The 25,717-nt window shown below is 33.4% G+C and overlaps 2 protein-coding genes across 5 annotated transcripts in view; both read right to left on the bottom strand.

The window, feature by feature from the left end:
- Positions 1 to 2,078: 2,078 nt before the first annotated feature.
- LOC123549118 (endophilin-B1-like) overlaps positions 2,079 to 25,717 on the bottom strand; it is a 57,284-nt gene continuing 33,645 nt past the window's right edge. For 2 of the 4 annotated variants that reach the window (XM_053524799.1, XM_045336956.2), the window contains 6 exons: positions 14,764 to 14,781; positions 9,458 to 9,547; positions 8,528 to 8,628; positions 7,427 to 7,495; positions 4,254 to 4,458; positions 2,079 to 2,870 (listed from right to left, as the gene is read on the bottom strand). In XM_053524799.1, the coding sequence (XP_053380774.1) occupies positions 2,763 to 2,870; positions 4,254 to 4,458; positions 7,427 to 7,495; positions 8,528 to 8,628; positions 9,458 to 9,547; positions 14,764 to 14,781 (591 nt within the window). In that variant the 3' untranslated portion in view covers positions 2,079 to 2,762. The remainder of the gene's footprint in view (positions 2,871 to 4,253; positions 4,459 to 7,426; positions 7,496 to 8,527; positions 8,629 to 9,457; positions 9,548 to 14,763; positions 14,782 to 25,717) is intronic. The other 2 variants (XM_053524800.1, XM_045336965.2) reach the window with 2 other exon arrangements.
- Positions 15,428 to 20,515, bottom strand: LOC123529559 (uncharacterized). Its single transcript, XM_053524801.1, has 3 exons — positions 20,400 to 20,515; positions 18,460 to 18,708; positions 15,428 to 16,474 (listed from the first exon to the last, which is right to left on the bottom strand). Exons 1-3 carry the CDS (start codon positions 20,486 to 20,488, stop codon positions 16,015 to 16,017), a joined length of 798 nt encoding a protein of 265 aa, XP_053380776.1. The 5' UTR covers positions 20,489 to 20,515; the 3' UTR covers positions 15,428 to 16,014.

Here is a 25,717-nt window from a genome sequence, read left to right as displayed (position 1 = left end):
GTTAAAGACATCGCTTGACATACATTTAAATTAACTGTCAGCAGAAAAGCATAGCTAGGTAGACATTTACTATAGGAAAAAATCTGTTGGGTTCTTAAAGGATATAGTATAGAATGTGATGTCAGAGCTTTAAAGTCTCGTGTCAATGTGGTATTTTACTTCCGAAGATTATTAAAGTAAATGTTAAATCAGGACATGAATACAGCTAAAGCAACGTCTTTAAGCTGATCTTTAAAAAGACATGCTAAGCAAGTTTGCACTGTTTAAAGTTCATTTTAAACTTTTAAAAAACATGCAATCTTATTAAAAAACATTTAAGACTTTTTATTTGTGTCACTTTTCAATTACTTAGACTTTTTGCCATTTAAAAATCGAATGATTTCATTTTGTTAAATAATGTAGAATCAATAGTGGGTTGGTCGAAAAAGTAGAGCTCAATATTTATGTAAATTTAGGTATGTTCATTTAGAAATTACATAAGTTTACAGCTATTTCATTCCATTTTGTTGTAAATAATATATTAACTACTGATACAATATAATAATAAACCCTGTTATAGGACTATGTAATCCCAGTTGTTTGCATCTTAAAGACCTACATCTGTTGCCATATAAGTACATTTAATCCCCTCCCCCATATTCTTAGAGAGAAATAATTAATTCAAACACAACAACTGACCTTCTGTTGTTCTGGTACAGAGAAAAAGAAGCTGAATTAAACAACAAGAAGGCTTCAGACTTCAATAGTTAAATTTACAGCCAAGGGCATATCTATGTTAAAACTAGAATGAATCTTTTAGAAATAGGAGTGGCTGACATTGGCCATAATCTGACTTGGCAATGAAAATATGAATTTGAATGAACAGAAGTTGTAATTCATCATATCAAACAGGACTAATTTTTTCAAATTGGCCTTTTGCTCAGGAATGATTCAAAATGTCTTTAACTGACCACTTCATGCTGTTATAGAATTTTAAAGTCATTTCTGCTGAAGAACTCTCCATTTAAACACAGACATACACATTTTTGAATGAATAATATATAACACAATAGTAAACTTTTAATTTTCCATAAAGATTTACATAAATGGCTCTTCTTAATATGGTGACTCACATATTTAAAACACACACATAAACATTTATGTAACACAAATAGTAACATATCACTGTCTTTTCTTTATGTGTGGAAATGTGTAAGACATATACATATATAATTTTATATATAAAGAATAATCTCAATAAACCATAACATTATATACAATACTTAATAAAATGTGATAATTCGTAACAATATTAACACACATGTGGACATCTTACACATTCTAATATTCTGTATCTCACTAATGTCTATACATATGTGTAACTTTGTAGAACTACATATGTGCACTCTGCAGAAAAAAACAACATATTAGGAGAAATATTAGCATTAAGCTATTGCATTAATAACTACATGTATTTCAAAATTTAGCAGCAACTGTTAACATATTATTTCAATCTATTAAGCCATTGTTCACAAACCATTATTTAACATATTCACCAAAATAAGCTAATTCTACAAACTGTTGTTACACAGAATAGCACATATAGTATAATGTTACCAGAATATGTTTGGCCTATTGCACAGAAATTCTTGAAAAGCTTAAGATATGATTTATTTTGCCATTTCCCCATTAACTAGTGCTAGAGCCAACTGTTTGTTTACACATATATCAATTTCAAGACAATTTTTGCAGCCATTTTCAGAACTTTTTCATCAGTTTTCCACCTCTTTCCGTATCTTTTAAATATGGTGACAAAGTCAAGGTATAGCCTGGTATACCAAAGCATTATGCAGGCAAGCAAAGCCATTTGAAATAAATTTGCTAGTACATTCAAGGGGTTGTTTTTTTTCTCTACAACGAAACAATGGCAGTCAACTTGTCCAATCACCTTTTCATTCACTGAGCCTACTATATTCATCAATATCTTGCAAAAATCATCATATGACAAAATATACCAACAAAAAGCGACTATGATAACATATCATACAGACCCATTGACAGATACAAGGACTTAAACATATGCCTTGAAAAAAGGCTGGTTTTCAAAGTAACAAATAGCCATACAACTGCAACATGACACAGCATTTACATATCAGTCAGTGCAACAGCATGTGTAATACACAATTTATTAGCTTTTGTGTCATGGAGTACCCCCTGGTTGTTTTACACTGAGTGATACACTGCAATCTCCGCAGCAAAAATCCAGCATAAGTCTTGCCCATTTTAATATAATATTCTGTAACAATCGACACAAACCTTCAACACTAAGATACCCAAAATATTTTTGTAGAATTTTAGGACAATGAAACTTCTATCTTCTTTTCTACTGCAAGTATGATATTCAATTTTAAATACAGCTGCAGAATATATCACCCAATATTATTATTTTTTATGATAATCTGCCATTACTCTTATATCTGAGCACTTAAAAATGTATGCTAAATTGTACACACTTAAAATGTCTCCACTTTAAATATTCCGCTTCAAAAATATAAGCACTGTCAAAATAAAATTTGGAAAATTATGTAAGCTATCCTATATGAGTTTTAGCAAGATACTGTTCAGTGCAAACTTGGGACCCTGTCTTATAAGCAGTCTGTATACATATAAAATGTTGTAACTTGTCCTTAACAGTTTAACACATGCACCATTTTGACATTGTCACATAAAATTCATTATTTCATTATTTACAAAAATGACTAAAATCCCTAATAAAGCTACCCTCATTCTAATACTTCTAAATATGTGGTAGGAACTTTTCCCTTTTGTGAACCCCTTTCTGCCATCAGCCAATCAGGTTCCATATTGGGCAGTCTGTATACTGTGATTAGCTGAAATCAAAAGAGACAGCTGTCAATCAAAAATAGAAGAAACACCCAATTTACAAACAGCTAAATATGATGGAAGTTTACATTTTGGAAATTATTATGAAGCATTTATTTAAAATATGATAATTATATGGGAAAAAGGATTACATGCAGCCATTATTAAAGCTTAGTATAAAGCAATGTTTTGAAAACCAACATTTACATTTTTATTTTCAAAATACTTGCTTCAAGAGTCTTACATGTGTCTAAAGGAATCCATTTTTTAAAAAGAAAACTGACATGCTTCTATTGAAAATAGCTTTACAATTACACAGTTCTTATAATGTAATAAAAACATGAACTTAAGTGAAAGAATGCAAAATATTTAAAAAGATGTGTGCTAGTCTGAAATGTGATTTTTGAAATTTAAAAATAAATTTTCTCCTTGAAATTTTACCAATACCATTTGCACAAGCATTAAATGTTGCACTTTAAAATTGTTGCTTCTGTTAGCTACAGCATTGCAAACTAGCACTTAGAAAAAAAAATCAAAATATAAAATGAACAGAACTATTTGTTTTAAACCAAAGCCACCATATATAAACCCCTTTCATGTGAACTTGAAAAAAAAAACGTGATGTTTGCAATTACTACAGTGTTTATGATGGAACCAAAAAGTATCTTATTAAAGTATTAAAAATTTTAAACAATGCAGCCATTATTACTTTCATTCTGATTGGTTGCATGCCAATTTTCATCAATATCTTTCAATTTAAACATTTCCATCATTGAACCTAAATGCAGCCAGTCTCAGAATTCTGACATGGCATTGGTCGATTTGAAAGAATGAGCTTTATATCAACCAATCAAATGTGTTTGTTTAGCCTTGTCTTTAAACTCAGTTTATAACCCTTTTGATTAACACTATCTTGCTGTAAGGAAAAAATAACCATGGTGGCTGACTAATAATATTTAGAAAATGAATCCTTAATCTGGTCTGTCAGCTGATAAAAGATATGGCCCCTGGACTGCCAGTGTGATAGTTTTCATTTAAAACCTTTTGTTTGGAAGCTGAATAATGATTTCCAAAATAAAACCATTCTTTTAGCTAACTTCTGTCTAAATTGTTGAACAAATGATGGATGAACTTTTCTTCAAATAAAGTTCTATCTATATTAGACACAAAGCTACTAGCTCACATCATGCATATTTAACTTTTTTTAAATTATCTAATCAAGCATTTTAATTGGTCAAAACTAACCAATGACATCATACTTTGTAATGAATATTTATGCATTACATTATTAATGGTGAAACTATGCATTTTGATTGGTTAAAACCAACTAACACTGTCACACTTTGGTTATGAATATTAATGTTCTATTAATATGAATATTCATGAAGTACCTCATCCGCTAATAAAGATAATTCAGAAGGATCTGCAGCGTCATAATCATATAGGACTCGTGCTTGCTTTTTTTCTGTGGCAGGTGTGGAAGCCGTGACTTGTATTGCGGGAGGGGCAGAGGGAGTCAGAGTGGAGTTATTGCCAGAGCTCAAACCAAGGTTATTGGGAGTGGAACCGGCCCCTGAACCCGGCACTGCTGTGAAACTGAAAGGACAGAAAGGAACCGGAAAATGTCATGCAAAAACTAAGGAGAATAATTTATATCTATATAAACCCGATTATAAAATATGTAATATATGCAGGCTGATACAACTAATGTGACATATAAAACCAATATGTAGTGCAACGGAAGCTGTATGATTACATTCATTACGATTCCATCGTTAATATTCATATTTATTCACCAGAAAGACGACAAATAGTCTGTGACAGTTCAAATTTGAGACTTCGGTAAAAATGTCCTATAAACCGAAACATTAAACATGTTAACACAAAAAAAGCTTAATTAATGAAATCTCAGAATTTGGAAGGGGGATCAAAAGGAAAAAAAAAATCTGCATACAATTTTCAAGTAACACTACACCATGGTATATTCACAACAAAAAAATTCCTGTCCACCCTAGATACATGCCAGTAATACCCTGTGCCGCCAAAACGCTCCATATCTAACAAGGAACCTTCCATAATGTGAAAAATCTACTACTGTGATTTATATGAATGAATTGCAACCTTTAAAATATTTTTCTTTCGATACCGAGGAACTTGTTTTCCAGAAGCAAACATGTGCAGACCTAAAACCCGAGTTCTCATACTCAAACCATACAAGACAATCTAATCTATAATGCCCAGAAAGTCTAGCAGATTGCATTACCCATCCCCTCCATCCTTGATACCAATATAATATGAATATATAGCCATTACATAAATGGCTTTAATATACAAACTTGCTCACAATAAGATTAAAACCATCAAAAATCTAACTTAGGACACAATATATGTGAACAATAATCAGCAGTTCTAGACATTCATCACAACAATGTACAAAAATTACCAATTCTTCAATACTGGTTCCCATAATTAGACTGGTTGCCATAATTACCAGTAGTCTCAAAGCTATAATTATTTGGACTGGTTACAGGATTGCTGAACTGATTTCCATTATTAGTCTGGGTCTCCATATTTACTTCAGAGAAGCTTTGTATTTGAAGGAAAACAGAATACAGTCATAAAATTTCAAAGAAATTACAAAATACACACTCCCCCACAAACAGCTGCATTTTCAAAAACACACATAACCCTGAAATGGCACACCTGACACAGGGAATATTTAATGAATATTAAGTAAAAGCTAGAAATATTAAGTAAAAGCTAGAAATTATTTTTATGACTAACAACCTTGACCTTTGCATGTTAAAGGGGTTCACCTTGAGAAAAGTCTGTGGAGTATTGAAAACCCTATATCAATACTATAACATATGAACTGTAAGTGACCTTGACCTTGGAAGTATGGACCTGACCTCCTGTATGTGACACACCTTCTCATAATGCTTAACATTTTTGTTCAGTTTCAAATCCCCCAATAGTACAAACATTTTGACTGGGAGACAAAATGCTACAGATAAAATTAATGCACATAAAATTATATGTGCCATTTGTCAAATTATTGTTTCATTTTATTACAAATATCAGAATTACCAATGTGAATTGAGAAAGATCAGAAATCAACTATCACAGCTTATAACTTAAAAGCCAAATTCCCTTTCTTTGCATCTATGTGTCAGTTTTGTTACACATCCCATGCCCCAATAATAATCCTATGAATTAAGATTCCTTTAATTGGAGTATAAAAAGCTTCTCCCCAAATCATTTCTATCATAAAAATATTTTCTTCTGGTTTGTTAGTGTATCTGTGCCAGTAATGGTGCCCTTGTAGTTTCCAAGGCAACCTGCAGAGTTTAAACTGTATAAAAAAGGTAACTAGCAGGTAAGTTTTGAGGTTTTTGCCATATTTCAAAAGTACGTACAACATTGTCAACTGTCCCTGTAAATATAAAGCAATGGATAAAACATGCATAATTTCCATCAACACCCAAAACTGAGAGAAAGCCAATGTTTTATCAAATACAGTAAAACACATTTACAACAAACATATTACAATAACTGCACAGGAGATGAAATTCCAACTTTAAAAGGATTTTACAGAATTCATTAGGATGTAAAGTCAGCACAGGATTTTTTGTTCCTCGCTAAATTATTCCTGATTTCGTTCAAATTCTACAAACACAATGCCTTGAACTTTCTGATCAGTGTCCCCTGGCTGATTAATTTAGTTATCAACTCCCATTTCTCAAGTATTAATTAAATATAAATGCAAGTAGTGATAAAATTTTCATACCAAATCAGAAGAATATTGACTTATGTACAAAACTTCCAATAATATTTCATATATTCAAATATGATTAACACAATATACAGATTTTCAGTCGGCAATGAGATTGTTTTACTGTATTTAACCAGTACTATAAAATTCTAGAAATGAAAATTAAGAAACATTAATAGAAGTCAATGAAAGGTTCTCTGATATTTTTTTCAAGGAAAATACAAGCAAATTTAAAAGGCCTTTTCATTTTTCTTACACTGTCAGTACAGACACTTCTTAAGTATAATATACTTTGAAATCAGTTAATTTCATGTGCATGAAATCCATGGTTAATTTGTGGGGATATAATTTCATGGATTTCAACTTTTGAACATAGAATTAATGTGAATTTTACTTGCTCATTCCAATTAAATTATGTGGACTGACTCAACTGATGTTTTTTGCCCAGGATTTTGGGCCAAAATCAGGGTGCGTATCATACACGGGTGTGCATAATACAAGGGTATATATGGTATTTCCTAGGTATATACATTAAATTTTGTGGATTTCAACATTTGAATATAAAATGAATAGATATTTTAGCTGCCCATTAGCATTAACTTTCGTGGATTGACTCAACAACAAAATCCCTGAAAACTAGTCCCCTGCATCAGTTAATTAACTATACAGTACTATTTCAATAATAATTTGTTAAGAATTGAAACAATCCTATTTGATTATAAACAGAGACCCTTTCATTGACTCTATTTTTCCCACAAAATCATAAATTGTTAGAAGCCAAAAATTCAATACTCTGAAGTTTCCTTAGTTTGGAGGAGTTCAGAAAAAGCTTCTACAAAAGTCGGACTAGATTCCTCCCCACTGAAAGTAATAAAATACGTTACCTGAAAAATATGTTACTTCTAAAATACATTACTCATCAACTTTATGTTATAATACACGTTTTTCTCAATAAACATTGTAAAATCAGGTCTGGCAATCTTAAAAGCTAAGACTAAATACTGTACATGATGCATTCATTTTGTAATTAAAAAGCAAAAATTCAAAACTACTACATTTGGTCTATACCTGAGATGTTTCGGGCCTTTCATTTAATTTTTGAGTTTAAAATCATTTTCAAACAGTTTCATTAAATTCATTATCTGCCTACATCATTTACAGAATGATTAACATTTGACACAATGTCACCAGTCCCAACCTGACCAAATTGAGTAATGATCTTAAATAGATATCCCCTCTTACTGACTCCAAGATGGATAAAAACCAATGACATAAACTAACAGTTATTTAAAATATGGGATAAATATTTCACACAAAGGTCTTCAGTTTAGTCTTTTTAAATACTTAAACACTGCAAGTTTTTAAAAAAAAAAAAACAGCTCAGTTTCTTAATCAGTATCAGTAAAAGCTCTTTCAACCATTACGAAATTACAGAACTGCATAAGCAAACCAACACTATTACAAAGCTTGAAAGTATGAACTGCATTTGAAAAGCTTTAGATTTAAGCCACTGAAGAATAACACATTTGCCCAGTCATAAGTCATAAGCCCTAATTATTTTACCCAGTCATAAGTCTTATATCCTATTATGTGTTCAAGAAAACACTATTTTTCTAACCATTCTAACCTTTCTGCCACAACTGAAGCTTTTCCCCTTGAAGAGTTGACTAGTAACCAGATAATGCTCAAAAGAAAGATCCCGTAGTGTAGGCATTAGTACCAGCTGAAGTTTGTTACCAAAATACTTCTCCAAACTACTCATTTAGTAACAATGGCACTTTAGTGAGGAAAGTCAGCTTTCACTTTTTTCTTTGAAATCAATAAAAATTTATAAATTTTAAAACAGACTTATGACTGGGAGAGGTATCCAACCACTATAGAGACTGTACATACCTGCCAAGTTGTTTTTGTAGATCTGCCATGTATTGCTGACTCTGAGCGTGGAATGTCCTCTGAGCTTCAATAAAGTCGTTCAGACATCGGAGATGGTGAGCCTGAAATCATAGGGATTGTGTTTTACATGTGACTGAAACAAGATTCTTTTGCTTTCCACCACCATAATACAAAGTTTTTGGAATTAACTTAAAAGTTCTAAAACATAACAGGAGAGTTTACTTTTAAAATGTTTAACCTTTATCCTGCTAAATTTCTAAAATGGACTGGTCCATCATTCAATTTGGGTAATACCATTTATTATTAGAAGGTGTGTTCACTGAAAATTTACTGCATGAATAACAAACAGTGCAGACCATCACGGATGTGAAGGCTGATCTTGGACTGCACTGGTCGCAAAGGCAGAATCACTTGCCACCAGCAAGCTAAAGGTTACATCAATTCTTTCTAATACAACATTCCTTTGTAGGATTCTCAAGTAAGGCAATGCCCTAACCTACAGTCAGAAGGTCAAACTTCATGATACCTCTCTACTTAAAATGGACTTACATACTCATACTGTAAAGCCTTAACAGGTCTCCCCACCTGATGAAAACTTTCCAAATTTTTAAAATGGATAGCAATATAAAGTATTAAAAACTTCATGAAGCACCTAGTTCTTACTTTCTGTTCACAATTACTAATAAAAAGTATTTCCTTAACTCTGAAATCTTTTATTTAAACTGGTGCTCCTTTAACCTTCAGCCTGCTGGCGGCAAGTTCTTTTGCCTTTGAGACCAGTGCAGACGAAGATCACAGGTCTGCACTGGTCGCTATTCAGTCAGTAAACTTTCAGTGAACACCCCTTTAAATAAGAAGTGATACTGGCCAAATTCACTGATGGACCAGTCCATTTTAGAAATTTAGCAGGGTAAAGTTTAGCTGACTTACATGTGTGCTTGTAATTCCTTCCAGTAGAAGTTTGGTAATTTCTGCCTGTCTGTCAAACTCGGACTGGGCTTGGCGCAAGTCTGCTTCAGCCTGTAAAAGAATATGATTTCACTGTCCTGATCACTCTTGCATTAGAATACAAAAATTTCTGACTCGACCACTCTAAGTCAGTTAGTTCACTCTGTAAAAACAGAATTTTAAGATATATCACTAAAAAACTTGAAAAAAAAAAAAACCAACAGACACTATAAACGCAGAAAATCTAGTCCGCTTTTCTATGTACTGATGTACATCAGGGGTTTGTATGAGGTCTTATACCCCAGTCAGCTGGTACCAAAATGATCATCAATTTTAAAAAGAGACATTTATTTGTCTGGGCTTGATTTAGAGGTCTGACACGTTTAAAGGCATGTGCGACTCCAGGATAAAAGAATATCTCATTATAATGCACTGTCCTTCATGCTGAACTGTTTCCAGACTGCTTATATTTTCAATCTAGAAAAATAACTACAGGATAAAAGAATAGTCATATATTAACAGGTATGGTAAAATCGCAACAATTCATTTTAATGTTGTTTTTTTTCCAAATAAAACAATTTGGTAGATATAATTTTTTTAAAGTCAGAATAATTCAGATTTCTTGGCAATTATTTATCAGATGTGACAGTCTCAGCCTGAATTGATACATGCCTATATTCATTCAAGTAGCTAGAGATGAAAAACAAATTTCTCAGAATAAGGCAAATCTAGACTCTTGTATATTTTTGTTCATCGTATGTCTCACTCATATAAAGGAGCAGAGTTGAGTAAACAGAAAAGAACCCTATCTCTAAATTTGAAATACTGTGAAATTATTTAGTTTTGTTGACATCAAATTTTGTAGAAAAGAGGTTGATTCCTGCCTCAGCCATGCTGATTCCAAAGTTACAGTAGTTACCTTTCTGAGGCTTAAATTTATCTTTTTGTCGAGACTTTCAACTCCATCTCGATTTGAATGAAAATACAGGTTACAACCTTCCGCCAGTCTATCAGAAGGTTGTTTCACATGACCACATCTTTGTGTGACATCACAGCCCTGAAGAGGACTCCGAGATAGAGTCGAAAGTCTTGTCACAAAGATAAACTTAAGCCTCAGAAAGGTAACTATCTAATTTGGAATCAAATTTTGTGTTTTTATCTGAAACAGACATTTTCTGGGGACTTCATTTTATGTTGATTCCCAAATGTAAAGAGAAAAATATGTCAGAATGGGATCTAATTTTTTTGGACCGACAACCTTGATATCGATGAAAATTAGTTCATGACAAAAGTAATAATTTCACAGTAGTCCAAGAAATGCATACAACAGAAACCAGGAAAGTACTGGGTGCACAAAGATGTAACTAGCAATCAGATTAGTAAAAATGCTTCATTTTTCCTTAAAGAGATTATGCTACATAAAATGTCTAACTGAAGACCATAAAGTACAAGAAATTTGCATTAATTAATGCACAAGTAAGTAGTAATTAGGTTGTAATTAGGTAGTAATTAGGTAGTAAAAGCATCATGCGGAATTAAGAATGATTTACTTGAAATTGCCAGTAATCTACTAAACTGAAGAGAAAGTTAATTATAATCCCCGTAAGATTTATTTTTTACATCATCCAAATTAACAGCACTGTTTAAGCAAATAATAACTAAGAAAATTTTAAAGTTAAATATAGTGGGTTCTAAATTTAATGCTTTCAGTTGTCACCACACCACATGCCTGATCACAAGATGTCTATTAGCTGAATGAGTACAGTTAGTTTAAATTTACTTTGATTTTCTGTTGTTGGAAAGATCTTGTCTTAAAACATGCAAATTCAGTGAACTCAGGTATCCCCTGCGGAACAGGATAGAGGTTTCATCCTTGAAGAAGTATTCTCTGCCTACAAAAAGCACTATACTACTGAATTTCAGTCTTTTTGAAAGCTGCTCATTCCAAATAATTGATTAAAAACCATTTTCTAAATTAGTAACAATGACCTTGACCAAAGCTACCTAAAATGAAACAAAAAAATTGGTCTCTATGAAAGCTACCTATTTACCAGGTTTGGTCTGCTTACATTATTCCTAATTGAAGTTGTCGTGAGAAAATCACTTTTCTATTTTCAGTAACGATAATCTTGACCTTTACCTTAGCACCCGAAAACACATCTAAAACCATGGCCTCCATGCAAGCTTTCTAAATTTCAAGTTTGGACGGAATACTCTATTCCTTACTGGAGTTATTGATCAGAAACAATTTTCTATTTTTAGTAACAGTGACCCTAATACTGACCCCAGTGACCAGAAAGCATACCGTCCATTAGTTTCCAAGAAAGCTGTATTATGTTCTAAACTTGGTCATAATATCCTACAGCAAAAATGGACCAGAAAATGACATTAAATTTGCAATATATATATATATTATTGCAAAGGGCCATAAATCTTATCTTCCTCAACAAATCTAAATGAAACTTGCAGGGCCACATTGCTCTATAGCAGTTAATATTTCTACTAAGTTTTATTGAAATCCTTCCAACCATGTCTGAGATATGACACTCCGGATGGACAGAATATGGTATAAAACACTATATAATGTAATATATTAATACATGACTGTACAAAGGGCCATAAATCTTGTCCTGATAAAAAACTTGTAGGGTGGCATTTCCCTAAAACAGTTAACATTTCTACCAAGTTTTACTTAAATACTCCACACCATACCATAGATATGGTTTTGGAAGGATGGAAGGATGGATGGACAATGCCAAAACTATATCCCTCCGCCTTTGGCGAGGGATAACAAGCTCATTTTGATTTTGGAATAAATTGACAAAAGTGTGACTTTCTAATGTCCACCATGTCAGCATTTATTTGTGGGGAGTCTTTTACCTGGGAATATAATATATATATTCAAATTGGATCTGTAAAAGGGAGAAAATAGGAGGAAAAATCAACCAAAAATTGAAAAAGTTACAAGTGGTTACCATATATATATGACTCTCATACATTATAACACCAAAGGGTTTTATTATCATGCATAGTTTGTATTTGATAAAGATAAGCCTGAATCACAAAAACAAAAGGACCATAATGGCCTGATGTCCCTCACCTGACATTGACTATCTGACCTTGAATATATGTATGACACACTGAATCATGACTTGTAAAAAGTGTGTGTTTGACCAAAAAATATGAAACAAGCCCAGTGTCCACATTTGAACAAATAACGCAGAGGACCTTACAAGGATACTTCTGACCAAGTTTAATGAAGATTTGCCAAGTTGTTCAAGGCAAAAATTCAACTGGGACATTTCTATTTTTGGCTCTAGCCAAGTGCTCCCATCTGAAGAAATTTAAAAGAGAAGTTTATAAGAATGCTTCAGACAAAGTGTAATGAAAATCGATCAAGCACTTTATCAAAAGACTTGCTTCAGACAATGTTTAATGAAAATCCATCAAGCTCTTTATCAGAAGACTTTGTTCAAAGGTATTTTTACTTTCAGCTGTAATGGCCCCAAAAAGAGACAAAACCAAGTTTGATGAAGATCCATCATGCAGCTAATGAGAAGATATTTCTATTTTTAACTAAACTCACCAACTGCCTGTCTTGGAATAAAACTGGGAGAGGACGTTATAACATTATAATTATTACAGTCCAAGTCTGATAAAGACCCATCAATGAAAACCCGAGAAGAAGTTGTTTTTTTCTATTTTTACCCTTACTGGCCCCTAAAAATGGCAAAGTGCCTCCATTTTCAACAAGAAGGCCATGAAGGCCCTGTATCGCTCACCTGACCTATTGACCTAAAGATCATCAAGATTAACATTCTGACCAAGTTTCATTAAGATATGGTCATAAATGTGGCCTCTAAAGTGTTAAATAGCTATTCCTTTGATTTGACCCTGTGACCTAGTTTTTGACCCCACATGACCCAGATTCGAACTTGACCTAAAGATCACCAAGATTAACATTCTGACTAAGTTTCATGAAGATACAGTCACAAATGTGGCCTCTAGAGTGTTAACAAGCTTTTCCTTTGAACTGACCTAGTGACCTAGTTTTTGATGCCACCTGACCCAGATTTGAACTTGACCTATAGATAATCAAGCTTAACGTTCTGACCAAGTTTCATTTAGATATGGTTATAAATGTGGCCTCTACAGTGTAAACTAGCTTTTCCTTTGATTTGACCCTGTGACCTAGTTTTTTTTACCACACATAACCCAGATTTGAACTTGACCTAAAGATCATCAAGATTAACATTCTGACTAAGTTTCATGAAGATACAGTTATAAATGTGGCCTCTAAAGTGTTAACAAGCTTTTCCTTTGAAATGACCTAGTTTCTGAACCCACTTGACCCAGATTTGAACCTGACCTATAGATAATCAAGATTAACATTCTGACCAAGTTTCATGAAGGTACAGTCATAAATGTGGCCTCTACAGTGTTAACAAGCTTTTCCTTTGATTTGACCTGGTGACCTAGCTTTTGACCCCAGATGACCCAATATCAAATTCATCCAAGATTTTATTGAGGGTAACATTCTGACCAAGTTCATTAAGATTGGGCCAAATATGTGATCTCTAAAGTGTAAACAAGCTTTTCCTTTGATTTGACCTGGTGACCTAGTTTTTGATCCCAGATGACCCGATATAAAACTTGTCCAAGATTTTATTGAGGGTAACATTCTGACCAAGTTTCATTAAGATTTGGCCAAATTTGTGACCTCTAGAGTGTTAACAAGCTTTTCCTTTGATTTGACCTGGTGACCTAGTTTTTGACCCCAGATGACCCAATATCGAACTTGTCCAAGATTTTATTTAGGGTAACAATCTGACCAAGTTTCATTAAGATTGGGCCACAATTGTGACCTCTAGAGTGTTAACAGTCAAATTGTTGACGACATCGCCGATGGACGACGGACACAGGGCGATCACAAAAGCTCACGTGAGCTAATAAAAATTAGTAGCGGACCTTATAAGTTATAAGCAGACCAAGTTTGATGATGAAGTTTTTCAAAAGTTTTTTTCTAATAACTCCTGTGGCCTTTAAAAGTGTCCTCATTGGACAGAGGACCTTGTTTGGTGTAACGCTGACCAATAGTTTCAGAAGAGAAGATGTTTAAGTTTAGATACTGAAAACAGACAATGGAAGCTGGACGACTGACACCATACCATCTGCCTATACTAATAGCTCATCCTGAACCTCTGGTTCACATAAGCTAATAATACATGCATATTTTATGTAACAAGACTATTTGAACCCACAAAATTACCACAACAAGGAACACTTACTTTTGCAATAACATCATCCTGACAGCGGTAAAGAAAAATTGAAACACCATTTTAGAAACAAGCACTAAAATCTTTTACATACAACACATTAACAGTTGCCGCTAATTATTAATTAAATACTGATCTTTTAAAATTTTAAATAATAGAGCATAAGATATCAAAAACAATAAAAACTGTCGTAATTTTCAATGACAATGCATACATGGTGTAATATTTACATTTTTGTATCGTCAGTTTAAGATGGTCATTCAATAAACACATTTTAGAACTTAAGCATTGGGAATAACTGTCTGCTTTTTGTATTTTTTCTCGTTTTTTTTTTTCTTTTTTGCAAAACAGAGTCTACAACTTTATGCTGATTTTAATTATTTTGCAACAACAGAGCCCATTTATCTCTGCATCTTTGCTGGTTTGTTTGTCGTTTTTTGAGACACTCAACAGTGATTTTTTTTATTTTTGTTTTGATTTTCTTGCAAAAACAGTCAGTAACTGTGTTTTTTGTTGTTTTTGGATTCTCTGTGATAACAGAGTCCATAACTATTTGGCTATTGTATTTTTTTTATGACACAAAGTGTCCATAGTTGCTTTTGGTTTATCTGAGAAAATGAAGTCCATAACTCTAAACGGTTTTTGGTATATCTGAGATAAATAGAGGATATTTGTTTGTTTCGGTGTAAGATCGAAAATTTATTTCATCGAGTGAACATCACATGAATATTTTCACGAGTGGCGAAGCCACGAGTGAAAATATTAACATGTGATGTTCACGAGATGAAATAAATTTCGATCTTTCACCGAAACAAACAAATTTTCTGTTTATTTCATGCTTATTCAGTGGTTTCTTTTATAAAATCGTTTTACTTTTTAAAAATTCCCCCGCAGGGAGCCCCACTGTTTACGACTGTCAGCGCTGTGTTATGCGTCCCAAATAGTTCTACAAATTTGGTCCAGGTTGTGTTTTGTCTAACAGAAGAAAGGAGATTAATTTATTTGTAAGGGATATAAATAATATATTTGGTACTTCAAAAATTTTATTCATGTAACTTCAGATATATTTAAACAAACAATGTGTGAAATTCATACGCGCAGATACGCGCACTTGCGCTTGTCAAAATTCGAGTCCGCCATTTTGTTTTACTTCAGTCAATCGGTAAACAGTTAGAACAAATAACGGGAGAAACAATACGAACAGTGTAACAGTGGGATTTTAAATGGACTTATATGTAAACTCTCGTGTCGTGAGTGTTACAGTTAGTCACTGTCACTTTCTGGAATCATTCTTATTCGTTTGAATGGTCTGGCAGTGGCAACTGGCGAATCGAGCATGTTGGAAACGGACTCTTCAGCAGTTGCATTACTTCGGCCTACGTTAACTGTGGACATTTGTGACAGTGTTTCCGATACAGATGTACTGTGGAAATTGAAAGTCACAGGTCCGTGGAAAGTGCTGCTTGCAAAAAGACTGCGAGAGCGATTGGATCCGAAAGGCCCAGTCCATGGCTCCGGAGCACTGGCAGCACCACTTCCTTGAGTTTGAAGGTTGGTTTCATTTCTCTGATTCGACAGTATTTTAGAAATATTTCTCGACTGGTCGTTGTTGATTTTACTGTAGTTGTTTATAGAATTCACATTCTTGTGACCAGAAATTTGCATGATTTGGTTGGCAGGGACCCCAGCATCGTTTAGAGTTTGAACCAGATGTTTTCTGGAGCTGAAAAAAAAAATGAATGGAATTTTCATATCATTGACCTATGAAATTATTTGAAGGCATAAATTATTTTGTACAAGTGCATTTTCTTAGAATAAGTATGCAGGCATAAGTTCGTTTTTCTAAGTTGGCTGACATGGGAGGGCTCTCGGGTTATTCTCATTCTGCATTCTAACACGATCCGATTCATTTTACTATTAAACAAAGAAGGCTGGAATCAGTGAATTATCAAACAACAATTCACTGTTCTGACGTCACAATTATTGCGTCAAACGGCGTAGCAGCGCGCTAGAAAGAAACCGATTGAAAACGGCAAATAATTAATGAATGCCGGCAAAGATGTACTTTAAAGTCCTTGGGGCTAGAATGCGCTTTACTGGTACGCACTTTTTGCTAGGATTGTAAAAGGTAGGATGTGCTCGTTACAATCATTTAAATAAATTGTAACAATAATCTATTCATTAAAGAAAACAGAAAAACGGGGGTGTGGGGGCAGTAGCCCCCATAAGAATAAATGGGGAGTGTTTATTTAATGTGCGTACTGGTAAAGTGCAGGTGTCCCGTCCTTGGTAACGTGTTAGAATCAAAATAATACATCTCATTTAGTGATTTGCTCTTGAATAAATCAGTGTTTGTCGTTCAGCTGCGTAGTATTATACAACTCGGGCTCCGCCCTCGTGATATAATTCCTTCGCATCTGAACTCCAAACAGTGATTTATTCAGCGACAAATCACCGATGAGATATATTATTTCTTAAATAAACCACTCGCGTGCAGTGACGTTACCGATCCAGGTGCATAGCACGGTTGTAAAAAGTAGTTTTTTTCTTACACTGTTGATACTAGTATGTAGTGTTAGAATCGAAATAACAAGTTCCCAAGTGTGATTTATCGTAGAATAACACGAGTTTTTCGTTCTTATGCGAAACAGTATTTAAAATAATACGGCCTTCTTGATACATTCTTACATGTACGCATAAGAACACAGAAAACACGGTTATTCTACGATAAACCATGTTTGGGAACTTATTACTAAAATTTTCTTAATTTCACGGCTAATTCAAGTCAGCGATAAAATCTTAATCGTGCCATTTATTAGCTTGCTAGAATGATATCACCTTCTAAGAAATTGCGAATATGACGTCGGCAGTAAGAAAGCGAGGATGAGCAAAGCATCAAACTGACAGTGCATGTCCTTCTATGGTTAATTTTATGACAAGAACGGAAAAAATCTTAATGAAGAAATCGCAGGTGGAATTGTACCGGACATCATAACAAATGTCATTGATTCTGGTTGGAAATAGCCCATGATGAATAGCGAAATACTAAAACGTAACAGAAAAATTACTAAAGTCATTGAAAACGGACAAAAAATGATAGATGCACTCCCTCCAGCAAAAAAAAAAAAAAAAACTAACTAAGAAAGATTAAATGTTTGCGATGCAAAACTAATACTGATTGAATTTGGTTGTGAAAAAACAAAGAATTGAAACACTAATTGCATGAAAAATTATCTGGAGGCCTGGGCTTACAGTCTGATAAGTACTTGAAGATTCTTGTTATCAAACTACTTTAAATATACTGAATTTATGCAGGTATGACTTTGGTAAGGGTATTTCAAAAGTAGATATTTTACAGTTTTAGGGTGTTTCTTTTTTTCAGAAATGAATTTGAAAAGGAAAGAAAAGATCAATAGATGTCAGATTTGAATTTTTTTGATTGTCGGAAAAAGTTTTAGTATCCATATGACGGCTTATAATTTACGTACTTGACATTCCAGTAAAAACTGTCGTTTTAAAGCTCTGAATTGAAAATGTTTGCAGAAAAATGGGGGGAAAAATTTCAGTTTGGAACTCAGAACAATATCGGCTATAAAATCAGGCTTATAAAACGTTGCTATATCAGGATATTTTCAGCTGTTCATTTATTATATCTAGATAAACCATGGAAAAGCATAAAATAAGAATATAGATGTATAATATGCACACCTGTAAGGCGTTATTCTGGGATTTTCAATTCCTGCTTCAGCCTTCATGTCTCTCATAATGTTGTAAAGTTTATTTATTCCAAGTGGGGTTTTTTTGAACCAGCATCTCTGTGGTTTATCATTTGGTGTAAGGAAGAATGGGCTGTCAGGTTTGCACATTTCGTCCGGTCGTTTCTGGCTGTACAGCTTGTACAGATGTACAGGATCTCTCTGGGCGTCAGCAGTGGCATAGGCTTTGGGTTTTGTACCTCTGAAGTAATGAAATTTACACTGTTATACATCATTAAAACATTTATCTTTATTACAGTCTCTAACCTTTTGACAGACATTTTACAGAAAAAATGCAAGTCTAAAACTCTAAATCGTAATGGTGATTGTAGCAACATACAACAGTTGTGCATCCAAATAGTCTAGCGGAAGGACGGCTGTTACTAAGTAGCAGTAGGCCTGGGTTCGAATCCCAGTTTGGATAGCTGTTTTGTTGTTTATCGTTATCATTACAAATAATCTACCATTATATTTCAGTAAACGCGTGGACGTTGTTTATAGTATAGGAGACGTTAGTCAAATTGACTTATTCATATAATCTAGTAAAAGAAAGTAGAATTTTTGATGTTTCGCCAGGGAAGGTTATCATGTGGGGAAAAAAGAATATGACATTTGTGACTTTCCACATTGAGTTTATTAAAGGGACTGGCCTCCAGATCATTCTACTAGTCTACTAAAAGATTTTTTAGATATCTGGAAATAAATGCTATATTTCTTAAGAAGGGTTAAAACTTAATTACTGACAAACTATATCATGTTACGGAAACACATTAGAATTTGCTGTTTTTTCTACTTTTTACGATGAAAATCGAAATGCGTTTGTAACGCATTACTCCAGGTAAACTGTCTCAATTATAAAAATCTGTATTTTGAAATCATAACTCACTAATTCCTCAATAGCTTTATTGGTTACGAAGACGGGAAAATGTCTTTATTGCCGTGGTTGTCCGGGGTTCGATTGCCGAGACGGTCATCTTTTTTTCTTGAATAGGATTTTTAAATTATTTTAGAAACAAAAACTCATATTCTAATGTTCGTAATATGACCAAAGTTCAATTTGAAAGAAAAAATATTATTTATCCAAATCTGGAGGTCAGTGCCTTTAAACTCGATGAGTAAAATTGATAAAATGCTCTGCAGAGCCTCGCATTTTATTATTTTATTCAACTTGTTTAATAAATTCAATATGAAAAGACACTCCTGTAATATCAGATTTCACATATATTTTTTTTTTTATTTCACAGATTTCACATTTTCACAAGGAAAGCTTGTGCAATTTTAAAGATATTTTAAGATGGTATCAAAAATACAAAATATTTAAAGCATTTTGTGCATGAAATAAACCGAAAAGAAATATCAGTGGAAGAATGAGATATTTCAATTTGTGACACAAATTTTGAAATTACTAATTTTAGTGCTCATTCAGTGACACTGAAAAAAAACAACACAAAAATTATGGTAGATCTACTGTATATGAATTAAATTACTTTATCACATGTTCGACTTTGCGGGAGTGTAATAAAGCCATTAAATAAAAATGATAATACACTAGTGTAATAACGCTTTGACGTCGACGTCGTTTACAGTATAGGAGACGCTGGACAAATTGACTTATTTGTATAGTAAAAGAAAGTTGAATTTTGATGTTTCGACATGAATAGCTAACATGTGATGAAAAGAATATTACATTTGTGTCTTTCGACATTTAATTTATTAAACTCGTTGAATAAAATTGATAAAATGCTCGGCAGAGCCTCGCATTTTATCATTTTATTCAACGAGTTTAATAAATTCAATATGAAAAGACACTCATGTAATATCCGCTATTTATCACATGTTCGACGTTGCGGGAGTGTAATAAAGCCATTAAATAAAAATGCAATTGAAACGTACCTAATGTCCCGAGGATTTGAACCAGATCTGGTTTTGGTTTGTCTCTCTTGGTCATATATAAGATACTCCTCACCAGAAGTTTCGTCCATTCTAAGATGAATATCTCCCCAGCAGAGATCACGCATTCTTTGCCTGTCCGCATTCCAAAATGGTTTGTGCATACAAACCACATGGAGTGTAACAAAGACCTTGGAGTGTAGTCACCTAGTGTCCTGGCTTCATGCATCTGGTCAATGATAGACTCTGTCATGGTTTCTGCAGCTCTCGGCTTATTGCCAAGTCCCTGGCCTTTCAGCTGTTGCTGTTTTCTTGAAAGGACAGCTCGTGTTTTGGAAAATTCTCTGTCCTTGAATATGGCAACATTGCTGTCACTTGCTTTTAGATATCTGTCAACAGAGCTTATAAAGCCCCGCAAAGTTGTAGGCTCATATTCCCTGCCATCTTTCTTGGTAACACCCAAGATAAATTCACACAGTAATGAATTAAGCTGATATGGGGGAATGTATTCTGGTTTTCTCATTTCATTTTTTGACATCAGAAAAGAGAAGAATAACTTCATGTCACTCTCTGTCTTCTTTTGGGTATTTTTATTTTCATTTTCTTTAAGAAACTGGTCAGCATCTACTTGTCTAAAGTTCCTGTCTGCAACCTGAAAGTCTCCATATTCCTCCTGGTCAAAGAAATTTGTGAAAATGTCATTCAAGACCTCTGGATCCAGTTCTTCTACAGACATCTTGATTGTATACTAAAGCAGACGTCAGATTTGACAGGTGTTGTTGTTGTTGTTGTTACAAACATGTAAACAAAGGGAAGCTACTACAACCAACCTGTCACCTCATGTATATACATGTACATAGAGAGGTGTCCAATTGGGGGAAGAAAGTAGTCCGGCACAGTGAAAATTATATTTTGATAAATTTCACTGTGGGTTTACCAGGATATAATCTACCATTATATTTCAGTAAACCACTGAAAAGCATGAAATAATAAAGAGTCCACAACTGTTTGGTTCTTTTTTTTTTTTAATTCTGAGACAAAAGTCCATGTTTATGTAGTTTTTGTTGTTTTCCATGACATCAGTGTCCATAACTCTGGTTGTTGTCACAAAAGAGTCCATAACTTTGTTGTTGTTTTTTTGACAGTTTTTCTATTTTTTTTTGTGTGTGCAAATCTATAACTTATGTGTTTGTTTTGTTTGCTTCTGTTTTGTTACTGAATCTATCTCAGTATTGGCTATAATCAATGAGGTTATTTAAAAGAAATCCCATTATCTTTACGGCTATCTATACTTCTAAATCATACAGAAGAAATGAATTATAATCCATAAAATGAGCCGCACCATGAGAAAACCAACATTGTGCATTTGCGACCAGCATGGATCCAGACCAGCCTGCGCATCCACGCAGTCTCTAAACTGCAATAGGCTTTTAAAGCGAAAAGCATGGATCCTGACCAGACTGCTTGTCACAAATGCACTATGTTGGTTTTGTCATGGTGCGGCTCAAAAGTTTTGTGAATGTGAATACTTTTGTAAATATTATAGCAAAACTAAAGAACAAAAGAAAATGTGTGTTGTATTAACCTATTAAAATCAATTTGCTTTGTAAATAAAATAAACATATATTGTGGGCAAATGAATGTGACAGTAGTTAATTATTTATAAGAATGGGAAATTTCAAGTTTCATGATTTTATTTCATTACGCATTTCAACATATTTACTTTCTACTGTATACAATATCAGTTATATTTTCCCATTAATAACAACAATACATGGTTAATAACATTCTTTTAAAGAAAAATTGTTTCAAAGGAACTAAATACGTCATTATCAAATCATTGAATTGAATTGAATTGAATTGAATAGAAACTATAAGACATAAATAGGAAAGAAATTTAAAGTGTTGTGAGTTGAAACAAATACAAAATCTATAAAGTTACATAACAAAGCTCTATCTAACCATGGTGGGATAAAAACTCAGGAGGAAAGGAGAGAGTTAGCCGATCACAGTCATCAAAATTCTTACCTGCTAAAACCATATAGAAAAAAATGGGCGTATCAAAGATTTTGTTCTACATGTCTGTAAAATATCTTGCAAGTGAATTGCTATTCATGTTAAAAGAATAATATATTCTTTCAAGACATTCAAGTGCATTTTTTGGAACCTGTACTCTTAAGAAATTGCCTGCTAATTAAATTGCTTTTTCTCCAGTTATTTTAATTCAGTTACAGTTCCCAAGAGTCAGGTATTCTGCAAAAGAAAATTTCAATGACTGTGAACATACGACAGTACAACACGAAGCCAGACCTCTAACGCAGCATACGGGTTGTCTGCTGGTAGTACAGGAGGCGGTTGCTGGGTATTCTAAGAGAAAGACAGTTTTACTTCAAAACAACAAAATTGCACAGGCACAAAGTTAGTCCCTGAATGTCTTCACACATCAAGAAGAACGACCTAGCACACTGGAAACTGTATTTTACCCCTCCCATCAAGACAAATCAAGGAACTAGTACCTTCCTTTCTTTGTATAATTTGCACATATAAACACTCATAATAATCATATCCAAGAGGGATCATTTTGGAGTAAAGTAAGGATAAACAGTCACATTGTGAATAATAACTAGAAGAACCTGACCCATTCTGAATAACAATTAGGGCAACCAGAAATTTCCAAATAATTATTGGAAGAACTGGTCTAATTCTGACTGTTTAACATCACGCTGACAGAATTATAGGTCATTATGACGACTTTTCTGCTTTTGATGGAGGAGGAAGACCACATCTGCTCCTCCCAAAATTATTGCAGGAATGGGCAGCCACCTGGGTAGAACCACTGACCTTCCCTAAGATAGTTGGATAGCTTTCTCAAATGAAAGAGTTCTACACCACAAGTGAGGGTTTGAACCCACTGCAGTGAGGGGCAAGGGATTCAGTCAAAGACCCGAAGCATTCAACAGTGCAGGTCACCTCTAATTCTTAATAATGATAACTAAGTGAGTAAGAACTGAATGAGAATTAGAAATCAGTTGATTACTTTGTGGGAGAAAAGTTCTCTACAAAAATCCAGAAGTAACTAAAAGACAGTCACTAAAATTCAATAGGTGTCAAAGATAAAGACTGCTCCCTATATTGTTTGACTAGAACACTTATTCAACATTTTAGTATGCAAAAAGCCCTGCTGTTGAATCTAACAAAATAATATCTTTCCACATGGCCAGCACTGTTCCTTGTTGTCAAGCAAAAATATATGTCTATCTGTAAAGTCTGTTTCAAAATGTCTTCATCGACAAAGGTAATACACATACTGGAACAAGCAGTCAATTATCCTTATATACTGTGAAACTGTTACAATTTTGTTGGCAAAAATAGCTATTTAATGGGGATATAAATTAATGGCTATTTCATGGGGACACAAATCAACAGCTTCATGGGAACATAAATCAATAGCTATTTCATGAGGACATAAATCTACCTATCTAAAATAAATTGGAATTTTAATCATAATCTTATGGACTGCGCTATCAACTTCTCATGAAAATCAATTATTTCACACTAATGATGATAAATAGCTATTAATTGTCACAAAAATTGAGACATAATGTATAAGAAGCATCTGAATAATGCATAACCTTTGTTGGAACATTTTGAATCAGACTATACAAGTGTAGGGATAGGCATTTTCAAAAATTTCGTATTGAGGATATTATAAACGGCAACGTCGTACTACGATAAGTAACATAATATTTCATTTTCTTTTACTTAACTCCGAAAGTACAGATGTATGTGTTTCAAGTTGCTATATCTTCTATATCGGAACAATAACCAACACATCTTAAATCATTTATGTACCTGAATGGGAACATCATTGTAATTTGAAAATTTTATACCACGATACATATCTTTTTACAGCAGATTCATAATATACTGGTATATCGGTAATACCCCACATCCCTATAACCCTTATCATGCTGGACAGGATTGACTCTGTCTTTGCAACCAGTGTAGATCACGATAGCCTGCACATCTGTGCAGTCTGTTCATGATCTGCACTGTTTGCTATTCTGTCAGTATCTTCTTGGTAAGCACCCCTTTTAATAGTTAATGGTACTGTCCAAATTAAAAGATGGACAAGTTCATTATAGAAATTTAGCAGGGTAAGGGTTACAGGAAGGGAGCTTACACTTTAAAATGTCGAAAACATGGTTATATCACACAGTCTATAAAGCAACATATTAATTATGCACGTTGCAAGTCTAAACTACAAGCTCATTATATCAATACAAGCTGCAAATTCACGTTAATTGTACACATAAACAGAGCCTTCCATCAAAACCCCAACAATGAAAATTAACTGCACAATGCCATAACACAACAAATAATGCTTTCATATGTTTTAGAATCAGCAGGCAAACTCAGCTTTATTATGTTTTACAATGTTTGAGGTAATAACATATTCTGATAAGTATGCCTTATGCAAGCCACAAGTTCAGGATATTTGTTTGTTTCTAGTGACATAGCTGGAAATGTACTGTAAAAGCAGAGATTTTTGCAAGGGTTTAATTTTCGTTATATTCGCGAGGCTCTACATCTCGTAAAAGTTAATCCTCACGTAACATACACAAAATTTCAAATTCGCGAAATTTTGACCCAGCAAAATAGTGTTTTTACAGTAAATTCTGGTGTTTATAAGTGAAAGATATTCGATCTTATATGTCAAACAAACAAAATTATATTACTATAACCCCAATATTTCAAACAATAAATTTTTCAAATATAATACATGGTTATTTCAATTAACTTTTTAAAATCTAAAGCAATTAAAATCATTTTTCTTGCTTTCAGTTATAACCCTGCAAAAATTACAGAATCAATAAAAAACACAATTGTACCAAACATGGAGATGTCACGCTAAAACCATTCTGTTCATGTTTTCACATAAAACTTGCTTATAAATGGTCAAACTTTTCTTCAGAATAAATTACCTAGTTCATGGTTATCAAACAATAAAAAATAATAATATTAAGTATGATTGTTATTATCATGATATGTCAGAAGAACAAAACAGTATCGCAGCATATATGGAAAAGTTTGTAACATTTAAATGTAAGATGGAAAGTTAAACACAAACCTCTACATAAATTACATTTAAAATTTTTCTAGATATTGTACAGTCAAACTCAGGTCCACTGCTCCTCATTGTTTGCTCTCAAATACAGTCAATCTGTTTATGAAGACCTATCTTAAAAAACGAGAAAGTTTTTTTAACAGGAGTCTCTCTCTCTCTCAAAAAAGGAAGTCTTCTGTGTTACTTTGAAGAG

The sequence above is a fragment of the Mercenaria mercenaria genome, chromosome 15 (assembly GCF_021730395.1).
Source record: "Mercenaria mercenaria strain notata chromosome 15, MADL_Memer_1, whole genome shotgun sequence".
NCBI classification, from domain to species: domain Eukaryota; kingdom Metazoa; phylum Mollusca; class Bivalvia; order Venerida; family Veneridae; genus Mercenaria; species Mercenaria mercenaria.
The sequence above is the reverse complement of the archived record's forward strand: the minus strand, read 5'-3'. Positions and strand labels throughout refer to the sequence as shown.